General features: G+C 38.6%; 1 protein-coding gene across 1 annotated transcript in view; it reads right to left on the reverse strand.

The window, feature by feature from the left end:
- The window catches only part of LOC100914708 (Ig heavy chain Mem5-like), an 81,954-nt gene extending 65,517 nt beyond the window's left edge, over positions 1–16,437 (reverse strand). The window contains exons 1-2 of the mRNA XM_031947692.1: positions 16,368–16,437; positions 7,919–8,206 (exon numbers count right to left, since the gene is read on the reverse strand). Coding sequence (XP_031803552.1) covers positions 7,919–8,206; positions 16,368–16,437 — 358 coding nt within the window. The remainder of the gene's footprint in view (positions 1–7,918; positions 8,207–16,367) is intronic.
- Positions 16,438–16,563: the final 126 nt, after the last annotated feature.

The following is a 16,563-nucleotide window of genomic DNA, read 5'->3' on the forward strand; positions in this document are numbered from 1 at the left end:
CCAGATCATCAGTCACCAATGAACCGATAAATAATCTATTCAGAAGTAGACAGATTGGGCGTGGGGCTTTCCTGAGGCAGACTCCAAAACCAAAAGACCCACGATTTCCTGAATCACTGAAGAATAGAAGCCCCCCCCAAAAAAAAATCAGGAGATCACAAAATGATATTACATCAGTCCCCTCCAGTGTCCCAAGTCTTATTTATTTTTCACTAGTATACATTTGTCCTGAGATGCAATTTTATATTGTTTGTAGGAGAAATCTGGAGAGCTTGAAATTTTCTCATCTACTCTATCATCTTCCCAGAATCATCTCCAGCTTCAGATTCTTAAAGTTGATTTCAAGGAGTCAAAAGAGACTACTGATGCTTCTGCTGAGGGAGAAGGAGAGACTGAATTTCCAAAAGGTCTCATTTCTAGCTTGTCTCCCTAGAGACTTCAGGGACTTTCCACTTAGTAAGATTATGTCCTTTCTTTTGATTGATGGAGACATCAACTCATTCCCATTTAAAAGATTCATTCATTTTTATTTATTTCTAGGTATGTGTTACTATGTAAAATTTAAATTTGTTTGCTAGCACTTAGATAAATATTCACAATTTGTGATGGTCTCTTGTGTAACTAGTATTTCGTAAAAAGGAGTTAAGCCTGCAAATGTAAGCTTTGGATACCCTCCCCCTTCAAGAGATAGTAACCAGGGGAGCTAGCAGCTTTGTCACTTTTAAAACTATACATATATAGATATAGATGTGTATGTATACATGCATATATACATATACATAGGTGTGCACATTATATATATATATGTATATATATATATTATATGTTTATATATTTATATATGTGTGTGTGTATGCTTCTAGACCAGCAATATTGGAAGAGATTAGAGGAAACAGATATAATCTTGGTCTAGTAGCCCCCTATTAGAGTAGAACTGAGTACCCTGCCTTTTTATCCCTTCTTTTGCTCTCTTCCAGGCAGGAAACAAAGTTTCTTTTGGAGCAAAGTAGGTAGGATCCTAAAGATATCTATCCCCATAAGCAATATTTAGACAACTATTTTGGATATAAACATTTTACCTAGGGCCATATACTCCTCAATACTGTTGAGGAAATAAGGCTAGGGAAAGGAAATGATTTCTCTTAGTCACAAAAGTAGTAAGTGTCAAATTTGAAGTCATATTCCCCAGGAGCAATATCTATGAGGATCTATACTATGTTGGCTGGGCTAATTTTTTCTAAGGCTTTACTAAAATACAGATCAGGCAAGTTCTTTCCTAAAAAGCATTGAAATTATTCTCAAGACTTAAAATCTTCTAAAAACTAAGGCTCAAACCATTGCTATGACTTTAAAAGTACAAAAACTTGATCACAAAATATATCAGAAAATCCTTTCTCAGGCCTTCTGTCACACCAGCATGATCTAGTTGGTGCTAACTGAAGCAGTGCTACATCACTACAGAATATAGTTCCCATCCTATGGTGAAGTAAACCTTTTGCTCATTGCCAGATGTTCTATAAATGGGTCTTATTCCTTTCTATTCTTTAACCTGAACCACCAAACTAGCCTGAGGTACATCACCTTCTCTTTTTTTGTCTTTTTTTTAATAATTATAATTTTTTTATTGACAGAACCCATGACTAGGTAATTTTTTACAACATTATCTCTTGTACTCACTTCTGTTTTGACATTTCCCCTCCCTCCCATCACCCCCTCCCCCAGATGGCAAGCAGTCCTATACATGTTAAATATGTCACAGTATATCCTTGATACAATATATGTGGTACACCACCTTCTTCAAGAAGCCTTTCCCCACCCTACCTCACCCCATTCCACCCCCCAGATACTAGTGCTTTCCCTCTAAGGTTATTTCCCATTTTTGAGAGGCAGAGAAATAGAGACACAAAGAGAGACAGAGAAAGAGACAGAAAGAAAGAGGCAGAATGGGGCGGGGGGAGAAGGAAAAAGAGAGGGAAGAAGGAGAGGGAGGGGAGGGGAAAAGAAAGAGGAAGAGGGAGAGAGAGGGGGAAGAGGAAAGGAAGGGGAGAGGGAAGGAGAGAGGGGCAGAGGAAGAGGAAAAGGGAAAGGGAAGGAGAGAGGAAGAGTGGGGGGGAGGGGAAGAGGGAGATGGAGGGGGAGGAGAAGAGGAGATGAGAAGGAAGAGGTGGGGGGAGGGAGGAGGGAAAGAGAGAGGTCTTATTTAGTAAGCTCCTTGGGGGCAGGAACTGTTTTTGCTTTATTTGTATCTTTTTTTTAACTGTTCCATGTTAACATATTAATAGAAGCAGAAATCCAACAGAGATAATAGTAAAAATAATAATAACTAGCAATTATATTAGGTCTAGCAAAGTATTTTACAAACATTTTCTTAGTTGATCCTCAAAACAATTTTTGAAGGCAGGTGTTACCATGATCTTCATCAAATGACTTGTCCGGGGTCACACAGCTAATAAATGTAATAAATACAGAATTTGGACTCAGCTCTTCCTGACTCCAACTCTATGCTTCCTAATTGCCTTAGTCATCCTTGACCTTTAGTTTTCCTTCATGTCCCATACATAATCAATAACCAATCTTATTAGTTCCATCTCTATAACATCTTTTCTCTGATTTTCTCTGCATTAATTCCACTTCTATAACATCTCTCCTCTATCTCTTTCTCTGCCAACACTCCAGTTTATTAAGTGTACTGTTGCCATAGCTTCTTAATTTGTCTGTCTGCTTCTGATCTCCCCACTTGAATCTATCCACCCCCCCAGATGCCAAATTAATTTTCCTAAAGCACAGGTCTGATCAATTCACTCCTCTTCTCAAGTACCTTCAATGACCCGCAATACCCTGTAGTTTCATGTTTTGAGACTGGATCTCTCTATTTCATCCAGACTGGAAGTACAATGGCCAGTCACATATCTGAATCCATAACTAATTGATAGGGGAGCTTTGACCAGTTACATTTCTGATCTGGTCAGGACACACTTTCTTGGGTAACCTAGTGCCCCTCCCCTCAGGGGCTAACCATATTGATGCTAGACTTACTGTGATGACATAATATCAGTTTATTAATGAATTAATTCCAGGATGGAGCTCAATCAATCCACAAGCCTCAGCTTCCCCAGGAATATAGGAAATATTGGTATGTACCACTACACTCAATCTTCCTCAGTGCCTTTGAAATAAAATACAAACTCTACCTGGAATGCTCTTCATGCTCACCCTACCTCATAGAATCCTTTGCTTCCTTCAAAGATCAATTTATATCATATGGAAAACTTTCCTGATTCCCTTAGTGGTTAACGATCTCTCCTTCCTTTGATTTTCTTATACTAACTTTTATGCATAAAAGTTGTACCATCCATCAATATAGAAGCTTCTTGGGGACAGAATCTCTTTTTTTTGTTTTAGTTTTTGTGATTGTACCTAGTATCTTAAACATTGGATGTGTTCAATAAATGCTTGCTTACTAAAATGAAATAAGATACAAGTCCACAATAAAGTGAACCACAATTAATTTGAAAAGGCCGATAAAGATCACATTTCTCAAATATGTAGAGAATTTATTCAAATTTATAAAAAGGCAATAAGAACCATCCTCCAACCAATAATCAAGAATATGAAAAGGCAGTTTTTAGATGAAATAATCAAAGTTATTTAGAGTAATAGGAAAAAATATTGTAAATCATTATTGATTAGAGAAATGCACATTAAAATTAGTCTGAGATATTACTCCACACTTATGAGGTTGGATAATATGATAGAAGAGAAAAAATAATAATGTTGATGGGAGAAAATTGAGACACTAGTATATTATTGATGGAATTATGAATTAATACAATCATTCTGGAGAGCAATTTGAAACTAGGCCCGAAGAGCTATAATCTGCATGTATATACTTCGATCTAGAATAATACCACCATGTCTGTATCCTAAAGAATTTTTTTTTAAAATGAAAAGCATCTAAATGTACAAAAATATTTACGTCAGCTCTTTTTGTGATGGCAAAGAATTGGAAATTGAGTGAATACCTATCAATTTGGGAATAGCTGAACAAGCTGTAATATATGATTTTTCTGGAATACCATTGTGCTACAAGAAAAGATGAAAAAAATGCTTTTCAAAAAACCAAAAATTACATGAATTGATGTAAAGTGAAATGAGCATAACCAGGAGAACATTATATATAGAACATAGCACAGTAACAGATATTCTACAATAATCAACTCTGAATAACTTGGCTATTCTCAGCAACACAATGATCCAAGGCAATCCTAAAGGGCTTATGGTGAAAAATGCTATCTGTCTCCAGAAAAACAACCAATAGAGTCTGAATGCAGATTGAAGTATAATTTTTTAACTTTATTTTTGTGGAGGATTTTTTTGATCTGTGTCTTTTTCATAATACTAATATGGAAATATGTTTTTCATACTTGCACAAATATAACCTATATCAAATTACTGGTCTTCTCAATGTCTCATGGAGGCATGAAAGTAAGAAAATATTTTTCAAAACAAATATTAACATTTGGTTTTACATATAATTGAGGGGGAATAAAATATTAAACGATTATATTCAAAAAAGTTAATTTTAAAAGTGACAGAACATTGCCAATGATGTAGATTCAGAAATGGATCTTCTGGGATGTGGTAACTGTTCTCAGCCTTGGAAGAAACCAAGAAAATTATGATCACATCATTTCACTACTCAGAACCTTTTAATAACATCATATTACCTATAAGATAAAGCCCAAATTGAATTCAAAGCCTTCTGGAATATAACCTTGTCCTAACTCTAAATTTAATAGTTTTTTCAGTTTGAAAGCTAGGAAAAGATAAAACATGAGTCAGACTTGGTAGCTGCACTCTGGGATTTCATTTGATGGAATAAAATAGAGATTAAATAAAATTTAAAAATGAGGCAGATAAAGAGAGAGGTTTTATCGGTGAGTAAGAGGTGAATATTGAGGAGGTGGATCAGATGAGGGAAAAGTCATGCTGCATGTTGAATGAATTGTCATGGGAGAAATTTGAGACAGGGAGACCAAATGGGAGGACATTGCAACAATTCAAGTGATCATGGAAACTTGAATTGAAGTGAAGATTTTGGAAGTGGAAAGAATGTAGAAATGGAGTGCTAAATAATATCCCTTTTACAAGATCCTCATTATTTATACTTGTTGTTGCTGAGTCTCTGGTCATCATGTGGTCCTCATGGGAGGACAATTCTCAATTCCAGAGTTCCATGGTCAGCATATAAGAGATAATTCCTTCTTCAAAATGAAATGGGCACAAGAATGTAGCATAGAATATGCAGTTAAGAACATCATTGGAAAGACAATTGTGAATTTGAGATTGAAACAGTCAGCATGGGCTGACAGTAAAGACCTGACAGAGTAAATGAGACTTAAGCTGAGCCTTGAAAATGCAATGATAGATAAAGGAGGGAGATAGAAGTAAGAAAGGCATTCCAAGTAGGATAAGAGCCATGGGAACATCCAGAAATGAGTTTGGAGCCGAGAATCTGGAAAGAACTATGAGCAAAAAGGCAAAAGAGGGCAAAACTCAAGGACTTTTCAAAGATGATCTATAGAGTTTGGTCCTTATTCTATAGGAGCTGCAGTAGGTTTATGATCAGGGAGCAAAGTAAATAACCTACGCCTTGAATATGTTGGTTTAGTGACTCTCCTCTGGGGGGTTTTGCCCATTCAATTTCCATTCAAATGCCTCTTTATTCTTTTCCATCCTTCAAGGGTGAGAGATAAGGTCCCTTCCATTTCCCTCTCATCACCCCAAGAAAGTTTTTTGAAATCCTTGATCCATGAGTGAGAGATAGTACAGCAGAAAAGTCAGTAGAGTTTGGCTATGGGATCAAGAAGGCAGCAGCTACTAATAATCCTGACAAGGGCATCAACCTGTCCTCAACACCACTGCTTCCTGAAGGTAACAGAAAGACTAGGAGGAGCAGGAGCAGTTTTCACTGATGATATTTAATGGTTGGCCCTAATCATGTGGCACCTGAAGAATGTGACAGTCTTTAGTAGAAGGATAGGCGATGGACAGAATAGCCTTGTGGGACCTAAGTGCCCTAGAGATACTGCTAGAGAGGTTGTGTGCAAGGGCATCTCTCTTTTCATTTCCCCTTGCTATGTGTATTTCCCTTCATCTGAACCTTACATAGCATACTGTGCATAGTCTGGAGCACTGAGAGTCCCAAAAAGATTTTTTAATAACAATGTTACAACACAAGTTTAAAAAAGACTTTGTCCTTGATAGGATCTTTGGAGCCTTTCTTTCTCTCAGATCTAAATCGTAGGTTGAAATGTTATGCCACAGTTCTCTTTAAATTGTTCTGACTCAGTTTCTCTAATTGGTCCTTCCTCAGTTTCCCTAATTATCCTGACTCAGTTTCCCTAAACTGTTCTGTTTCAGTTTCCCTAATTGGTCCTGCCTCAGTTTCCTTAATTGTTCTACCTCAATCCCCGTAGTTACAATTCCTCCCCCTCCAGTGCATTAAGACTGGTATAACTCAGAGGTTATAAATTGTCAATGTGTAAACTCAAAAAGGAGGGATCCAGACTTTCTGTCTATAGCCAGACACTTTCTTAACTCCCAGTTTGTTAGAATTTATGGTCCTACCCCCCAACCTGTCAGAACTAAATTAATGGTTCCTGCCTGGAGATTCCCACTCACTAGAACTTGGAGTCTACCCTACTACCTTTGTTTAGCTACTGTGTATACATATGTCATGGGAATTCACATTGGCTGCTGGATGTTGGATTCTTGAAGATTATAGTCTCCTTCAGCCCTGGTACCAAACCATGGATCCATTTGGTCCCAGTAAATCTCTCCCTTTCAGAGAAAATATTAAAAACTCTCTAATTTCTATCTTGCCGCAGTTTTTCCAGCATTATATTTGGAGGTCCCACCAAGATATTAAAAATTGAGGCAGGACCAATTAGGGCAACTGAGACGGAACAATTTAGGGAAACTGAGTCAGGACAATTAGTGAAACTGAGGTAGGACCAGTTAGGGAAGCAGAACAATTTAAAGAGAACTGTGGCACAACAGAAAGAACTCAAAAAGGACTTTTCCTGAGATCTTACAAGCCAGCAAACATTGTAGTGGAAGGAGTGGATTTAAATCTCTACTGCTTAAGTTTGGTAAATCTAGGCACATTTCTCCCCTCATGTGAATCAGTTTTCTCTTCAGCAAAATGAACAAATACTTTATACTTGTATCTCCTGCCTCAAAAAGTAATAAATAGTGGGGAAAAGGCTTCCTGAGGGCAGCAACCAATCATTTCTTTCGTGATTCCTTTGAACTAAGACTTTGAGCTACTTAGGGTAGAGATGTTTAGTTCTTCTGTTTTCCTGAGCTGGAAAGACCCTCAGAAGGGAGCTTACTCCTCCTGTTTGGTCCCACAGCTGACTCAATTCCAGGACCAGGTTCATGGCACCAATAATGTGCTCTCACAGCAGAATTTCAGCCTGAATTCCACCTGCTCTTAGTCACTGATTATCTTCCCAGGAATCAAGTCTGGAGTCCTAGCTCCAGGGGGGCACATGAGGAAGCATGGTGGAGGCCATCAACTGAGCCTGAAGCAGTGGTTAAAGTCTCAAGATTGCAAAGTAATACTTCAGGCTGGGAGAAAAGTCCTACCACTTACTTTAGCACACACATATAATTTGTTTCTTCCTTTCTCTGTATACATGTACATATGTAAACACACAGACACACACACAAAGCCTTTCTCTTCCCTTCTCTGAACACTCAAAAATGCACACATGGAGAGCCTATTTCTTCTCTTCCCCAGATATAGTCAAAGAGTACCACACAGCACAGTTATCTGGGGCTCTAATCTCAGGTTTGTGTTAAGGTCTCTACCTGGACTGTAGCAGAGTGAGTCTGGCACAGTAGTATGTGCCTGAGTCCTCTTTTTGAAGCCTGCTCAAGGTCAGAGAGACAGTTTTGTCCACATTGTCCCTGGTGACATAAGCCCTGCCTTGAATTCTGGGGCTGTATATTTTGTCACTGCCAGTTTTGGGGCTGATGCTGGCCACCAGCTCCCTGTGGCTCTCAGTTAACCCCCGGTACCAAGCCATGATATACTCCTTGAAGTTAAAGCCAGAGGCCTGGCAGGTCAGGGTCACAGACTGGCCTTCATGTGTGATTTGTCCTCCTGTCTCCACTAGCCGCACCTGGGCTTTGGAACCTGCAGAGGACATAGCAAGAACAGTAAGCCCTACACAAAACCTTCATGAGAAGGGGAGTTTAGGGAGCACAACAAAGAGAACTAGCTCTTAATTAGAAATAGCAGTCCAAACCCAGATTACCTAGGAGTTGAAGCCAAGCAACTAGAAGAAGAAGCATCTAAACTTCATAGCTCTTAACAACACAGAAGAGAGGACAGGGAGGAGATAGGGATAGCGGTATCTAGAAGCTAACTAGAGCCGCAGCCCTACAGAGACAGTGAGGAAGAGGAGAGAAGCAGTGAGAACAGGACAGATACCTGGGAAAATGGAGAAGAGCACACCCAAGAGGTAGATCCTGGCAAGAGTGGGAAAAGTCCTGACAGACATGCTGCTGAGTCTGGCAGGATTCTCTAGGAAGGATGGGGTCTGCAATTGTGGTCCAGGGATGATAATATCTGTGTAGAAAGGAGTTCTGCTCAGAGGGAAGAGTTTTTAAGTAGTCACCTGAAAGCAGTGTGGTCTACCCACCCCCAACCCTGGCCTAGGAGGGGGTGGGGCATGAAGCAAACAAATGTAAACTTGGGCAAGAGAAGGGAGTTAACGCCAAATAACTCTGCCTGCAGGGCTAACTTCTAGCCCTACTGGTGTTCAAAAAATCACCTTTGGTTTTGATACAGGATCTGCAACAAGAATCCTGATGTATGGGAGTGCTTGGTGCATAGATCAGCATATATTAGAAGGTAGATCTGGCCTTTCTATTCTTAGCTCCCCTGGCTATACCTCAATCCAGTCATCCCAAGAACCTGAGGAAACTGCATTCTTGGGCACTAATTCTTCAGGGCAGCACCATGGCTTCAGGAATACATTGTTATTTTTACAGATCTAATAGCTATTCTGGATTCTCAGGTAACCCGAGGCCAGATAAAATGACCACACTAAGTTTGTATGGAGCGGAAGGAGAGGTCATTGTCAACTGGGGCAGTCACAGTGGAATAAGTGATTTGGAATGGTTCATAACATGCTAGGCTCAGAAATTCAGAGCAACCAGCTGGTGTAGTAGGTGAGACATTGGTCCAATAGTCAAAAAGACTTGTATTCAAGTTCAGCCTCAGACAGTGGCTTTGTGACTCTACACAAGTCACTTAATTTCTGTCTACTTCAGTTTTCTCACCTGTAAAGTGAGGATAATAATGGCATGTAAATAGCATGTATCTCCCAAAAAAGGTGATATGATAATATTCATAAAAAACTTTCAAATCCTCAAAATGCTATCTACATGCTTGCTATTGTTATTATTAGAGCTAAAAGGGAATCCAAAGGTCATTTATGCTAAACCTCTTCATTTTTTTATTAAAGCTTTTAATTTACAAAACATGCACAGGTAATTTTTCAACACTGACCCTTGTAAAGTCTTCTGTTGCAAATTATTCCTTCCTTCCCCTAGATGGCAGGTAGTGCAATACATGATAAGTATATTAAAATATATGTTATATACAATATATGTGAACATATTTATACAGTTTTCTTGATGCACAAGAAAAATAGGATCAAGAAGGATAAAACACTGAGAAAGAAAACAAAATGCAAGCAAACAACAACAGAAAGAGTGAGAATGCTATGTTGTGGTCCACACTCAGTTCCCACAGGCCTCTCTCTGGGTGTAGATGGTTCTCTTCATCACTGAACAATTGAAATTAGTTTGAATCATATCATTATTGAAGAGAGCCATGTCCATCAGAATTGATTATTGTATAGTCTTCTTGTTGCAATGTATAATGATCTCCAGGTTCTGCTCATTTCACTCAGCATCAGTTCATGTAAGTTTGTCCAGGCCTCTCTAAAATTATCCTGCTGGTCATTTCTTACAGAACAATAATATTCCATAACATCCATATACCACAATTTATTCAACCATTCTCCAATTGACAGGCATCCATTCAGTTTCCAGTTTCTTGCCACTACAATAAGGGCTGCCACAAACATTTTTATGCATGTGGGTCCCTTTCCCTCCTTTAAAATCTCATTGGGATATAAGCCCAATGGAAATATTGTGGGGTCAAAAGGTATGCACAGTTTGATAACTTTTTGAGCATAGTCCTAAATTGCTCTCCAGAATGGCTGGATATATTCACAATTCCACCAACAATGTATCAGTGTCCCAGTTTTCCCACATCCCCTTCAACATCTGTCATTACCTTTTCCTGCCATTTTAGCTAATCTGCGGTAAAGTAGCAATATACTTATTACCTACACACGGTAATTGAGGTAAAGTAGATTAGTTGCAGTGAGTGTGATACAATGGAAACAATGAAGTGGAATAGCTGAATAAAAGAAGTGCTGTTGAAACTGGATAGAGTCAATGAGATGGTCTGCTCAAGTTAAATGATTGCAGTAGAATGTAGAATACAGCAAACAGGGTATTGTCAATGGAATGAGGGGAGTCTTTAAGTCCTCAGCAGGGTCAGCTGCTTTAAGTCCTTGGAGGGTCAGCAGGCTGGAGTAAGTGAGATAAAGGAGTTAAGGAAATGACTTTCTAAACATTGACAGGGTAAAATGGTCATAATAATAATAATGGCTAATATTTTCCCAGCACTATTTTCAAAACCTTAATACATACATTATCTTGTTGTTTTTCATAACTATAGGAGGCAGGAGCTATTACAATCCCCATTTAACAGATGAGGAAATTAAAACAGAAAAAGATATTTGTCCAAAGTAACACAGCTAGTATGTATCTGAGGCTGAACTTGAACTCAAGTCTTCCTGATTCTGACCCAGCCCTCTATCCTCTGTGTCCACCTAAATGCCTCTCACCATTTTGGAATGGGTGAAGTAAGGAAGGGGAAAGGGAGGAGTAGACAAAATCATGTTAATAAACTGAGCCACTTTCTTTTCAATAAACATTTATTGTGTGCCTACCATTGGTCAGGGCACTTAGGGAGACACAAGAGGTGGATGAAGCAAGCCTTCATGTAATTTACAACCCAATACTACCCAGTTCACTTGGGGAAACTCCCATTGTTCCCACTATGCTTCTCCTTATTTTTTAGGAACTCTCCTGATTTCTTTCTCCTCCAGAACTGCTGAATATTGCTGGAGAAAGTCACAAAACAGTTGACCTGGTTTCACTGACTCCAAATATATAGTACAAAACCTCAACTGAGAGGCAGCATAACATAAATACTGCACAGAAACCTGGTGATTTGTCAGATTTCTCCTTATATCCTATATTTTCTTACCTTGATCTTTGATGATATTGTCTCCCCTAATAGAATATGAGTACTGAGAGAGCCAAGCTATTGCATTTCTGTCTGCCCAGCACAGCCCTATGCAAATAACAGAAATTTGGCAATATTTGTGTAATTGAATTAGTTCCAGAGAGCAGGGCAAGGATCCAGAGGTGGGCACTGCAGGGACAAATTTGAACTCTACTTAAAGAAACAATCCTTAAAAATTAGAGCTAAGGTTAGAAGAGAAAGGCAATGTTGCTAGTTAGTGGACAGCATGCAGACCTCCTGACAACATGACTTTCAGCAAGTTTAACTGTCAGTGCCTTGGAGAACTCTGTAAGCTGCAGAAGTTTTGGAGAACTTTTCCTCATTGGTAGAGAGAAAAGTCTTCACAAGAGTTCCCTACATACTAAGGAAATTTTAAGTCTTGAACTGCCCCCCAAAATGAACAAATCCTACACTTGGCAGTCTATAATATTCTCTAACCAACATTTGGCCTCACAACTATACCAAGACTTTTTACAACTTCTAGCCTACCCCTCATCAAAGGGAAATTTTTTTTCACTTTCTAATTCATGAAGAAGTTTGAGGCCACTTCCCCCAAAAATAAATTTGCTTTGTTTTTAAGATATATTTATGTGAATTGAAAATTCTGCTCCTCACCCTACTCTCATAGAATTATAAAGTGCAGGGACTGTTGCATCTTTATCTTTGTTTGTCCAGCATCTCGCATAATGCCTAGCATGCAGTAGGTGTGCTTAAGTAGTGGTTTAATATATGTTTAAGTAGATGATTAATAAATGCTTTTCTTCATTAGTCTGAACAGATTAGGCCTTAAGCTGTAGGTGCTGTTGAAGATATGTGAACAGTGATTAGAATCTAAAAAGTTCTGATTCTTAAAAGATCAGTAAGCTTCACACTGAAGAGGGCACTAATAGCTTCCAAAATTCTCAATGCTATTTAGGAATAATTCACTATTTAAGAATTAATTAAATGATTAACTGGAGTACCATTAATTCTTCTACTTACTTTTTAGAATTATCATCTACTCCTTCTTCCTTACTTTAAATGACAAAGGAAGTAATGGTTCTACTTTTCAAATAAGATTAATAATCCCTCTTCAAATGTCTCTGTCTCCACTCTTTTCAGCCTCCTCTGGCTTCTTGCTTTAGAAACCAACCCCGTTCTCTTTTTCATGGATCTTCAGTCTCTTTTCTTCTGCTGGCCTCTTGTCATCTGTTTATAAACATGCTCAGGTCTCTCCAATCCCCAAAAAGCTTCCCTTGATTTTCCTACTCCATTCTCCTCTTGTCCCATCGCTCTTCCTCTCCAAATTTCTTGGAAATGCCTTTACACTTAATTTTCCCATGCCCTCACTGCCAATTCTCTCTTCTCAAATCCTTAATTATTAAAGTTTCTCTCTTTCCAAGACCACCAAAATTTCCCAATTGCCAAATTGAATTGTGTTTTGTTCAAGACTCACTGTCCCAATCACTGATGCCTACTTGAGTCCTCCTCCCTTTTGAATATTCTTTCTTCCCTAGGTTTCATAGACATCACAGGTTGTCTACCAAACTTTCTAACCATTCTTCCTCCATTTTTTGCACACTTTTTCTTGACCATAAAAGTGGACAATGCTAGAGGCTCTGCCCTTTGCTGTCTCCTTTTCTCCCTTTAGGAATAAGATTACATTACATTTCTATAGTGCTTTGGTTCACATTATCAATACCTGTCCATCCTTTTGACTTTGCTATTGCAATAATATCCCCAGTGGGAACATCACCATTTGGCTAGTCTCCCATGCTGGATACTTTAATGTTACCTTTTTGTCTACTGCACTATTAATATCCCATTGTTTGCCAAATCCTATCAGCCTTTACAGCATCTCTCATACATGTCCCATTTTCTATTTCTACTAGCTTAGTAAAATGGGAGCTCCATTTTGTCAGTTCAGCTATATGGACTAGGGCTCCAGATTGAGCAGTTGTCTACCCCAAATTTGGAGGATGGGAGGAATTTCATCATGATCCTTATTTTTTAATCTTTTTTTGTCTGCTATCACAGTGCATTGGCATAGTAAGTACTTATAAAATTACAGGTTCAGTACCTAAAAATGTGCTTAACATCTTTTTGTTGAAATGAATTAAATTGAATCATCATTGCTACCTTCATAAACTATTGACATAACCTCCTAATACAATTTCCTACCTCTACTGTCTCCTCTGTCTCCTCCATGCTATATACAACTGCCTGATAGCTTCCTTATGTTCAAAATTGAATTTATTATCTTTTTGATGAACCTGTTCTTTATGGCAGCACCATTCACTGAGTCTCTCAAGTTTGTAACCTAGAAAATATCATTGTCTCTTCTATCTCCTTCACTCCTTTTATTTGAGTAGTTACCAAATCCATTTCCACAGTATCTCTCATTTCCCTTTCTCCTGCTCCACTCACACTGTCGTTATCCTAATTTAGGCCCTCATTACCAATGACTACAATTATTGCAATAGTCTTTCCACCTTTCCTCCAATCCACCCTTCCTATGGGTATATATCTGGTCATATGATCTTTCCATTCAAAAATATTCAGTGACTGCTAGTTGCCTGCTGAGTACCATTCAAACTCCTCTGCCTGGTATTTATCTCTACATTCTGATATTATTTCCCCCCCTTCTCCTTGTCCAATCTTGTCTTATATTACTCCCCTATGCATATACTGTGTTCTGGGCATCTCTCTGCCCAGAACAGGCAGGTTGAACTCACATTCCCAAGGCTTTTAGGCTATTTGCAATTAATATAGACCATATTGTACAACAGCTACCCACTGTGAAGATCTGACATGTTTCCCCTATGCTGTCAGAATTGTTAAGCCCCAAAGGGACACAGAAGTGTGGGTCTGAATAGCCACAAGGAAAGCTAACATAAAGCACTTTTCTTTTAGGATCCAGGGAAGTCTCAAGTTCCTTTCAGAATTCTAATTGAATAAGGTATCTCTCTCTTTGAAGCCTTTATTCTCTCACACTCCCAGTAATCTAGACAATCAGTAATCACATTGGTGGCCAGAATCATCATCATCATCAAGCAGTGACTTCACCTAGAAGGACAGAGAGTTTCAGGAGATCACAGAATTAAGAGATAGAAGTGGGTAAGTATAGTGAGCTAAGAAAGCACCTATCCTATGGTCTTTTAGTTTAATTATATCTGCTGATAGAGAGATAAAGAACAAAAAGCAAAACAGAGACGTGGGTCATGAAATTCATTCGGGGCTTCCCATTAGAATTTCTATTTCTTAAACTGTATAGTATCACTTTCTACTTGTTATAGTAAATATATTTAACCAAGATGGAGCTTAAATATTCCTACTGGGTTCATACCAAGAACTGAAATATAGACCAAGGACCAAATAAGATGTAGTACAAATGAGTTATGAATTATGAAAATTATGGAAATTCAGGATACCCATAGATTAGATACAAATCTGAGAAAGCAATAGAAGGAAAAGGTTGGGAGAAACATAGGGATTACTAGGGCTGACAATGAAAACCAGCTGATATTTTCAATATTAGAGTGCTACCTACTGGCTTTCAAAGATAACAGCAATTCATGTAGCTATTTCAGATGTATTTCTCCCCTTGGTACAGGCATGTGCCCAGAAGTGCAAGAATGCATTAGTTAGGTCATTGAACTCATATCATTCTCTAAAAATCTGGGATACACTTTCTCAAGACAGATTTCTCCACAAATCCAGACACTGTAGGCACCGTCTTGCTTAGTTCTATAGTGAGCTCTCTACCTTCCCCAGCAGGCTGTTAAAAGAATTGTTATATACCAGAATCCCAGCTTGTTTCACTTCATCAATTTATGCAGAGATTCCCTTTTATCTTCTCAAGACATAGTACTGTTTAGTATTGGTGACTTGGGTAGGAATCAGTAGATCCAGTATCTCTTGTGTAAGTTCTACTTATTAGGACACCTGGGGTTTTATACCTATCACCTTACAAAGCCAGTCTCCAGGTTATATAAAATGTCTAGCATCTAGGAGGCACAGGGGAGAGAATGCAAGAACTGGAACTAGTAAGATGAGTTCTAATCTTTTCTTAGACACTTACTTTGTGTGTGACTACCAAGTCACTTTTCTCAGCCTATTTCCTTATCTGTAAAATGGAGATATTACTATTAGCACTTATCTCACAGAGTTGCCACAGGGTCATATTTAATAATATATGTGGGGAATAATATGAAAAAATTTAATACTAAAAAATGCTTTGCAAGCTTTCAAATACTAGATGAATGATGATGATGATGATGATGAAGATGATGCAAAAATCAATTAAGGTTGGTAGTCTATCATGACCAGGATTCAGATAATGGTCAATGTCTAACCATCATGTGAGTGCTGGCTATGCCTCCCAGGGTATTCATTTCCCCAAACTATGTTAATTGTAGAGGAGTCTTGTCCCATCACCTACCCATTTCCCTCATGCCTTGGATTAGATTTCCCTGGATAATTGTAATGTGTAGTCCTATATCCAATAATCCAGAGAACATTTGTTTTCTATGTCCCCATCCTATTTTGTTACCACCTTAGCATAAGACATAACAGGAATGGTGGAGCCAAGAACTGGGCAAATTGAGAAAGTTGGCCCCTGCCCTATGGATCATACTCTTTCTTCAAGCTCTTTAAGTCTGAATAAAAAGGATATGGGGAAGGAAGGGTAGGAGGATACAGCCCCTTCTCCTTCTGCCTTGAGCCACTAGAACCTCCACACCAAGGTACTAAATGTTTTCCCATCTATATCTTCTTTTTTAGGAAAGAAGGCAACATCCATTTATTAAGGGATTCTTACTGTCAATGGTAAGTACTTTACCAGTATTATCTTCCTTGATCCTCTTGATAACCATGAAATCAGGTCCGCTTCTGGGCCCAGAGTTCTGGCCATTGCTTTACCTACCTGCTTCAGAAGCCTCAGGTTTTAACAGCCACATCTCTAGCTCCCATAGGAAAGGATTTCTTTCCCTCATGTTTGGACAAAGAGTCCCTTTGCGAAGATCACATCATCTTAAGGGCCTGATGCCCTAAATCTGCTTGATCTCAATTTTTTAGGTTCATGAGCACCATTCTATATCTCCCCAACCTTGATTACAAGT

This window comes from Sarcophilus harrisii, chromosome 1 (assembly GCF_902635505.1).
Source record: "Sarcophilus harrisii chromosome 1, mSarHar1.11, whole genome shotgun sequence".
Taxonomy (NCBI): Eukaryota; Metazoa; Chordata; class Mammalia; order Dasyuromorphia; family Dasyuridae; genus Sarcophilus; species Sarcophilus harrisii.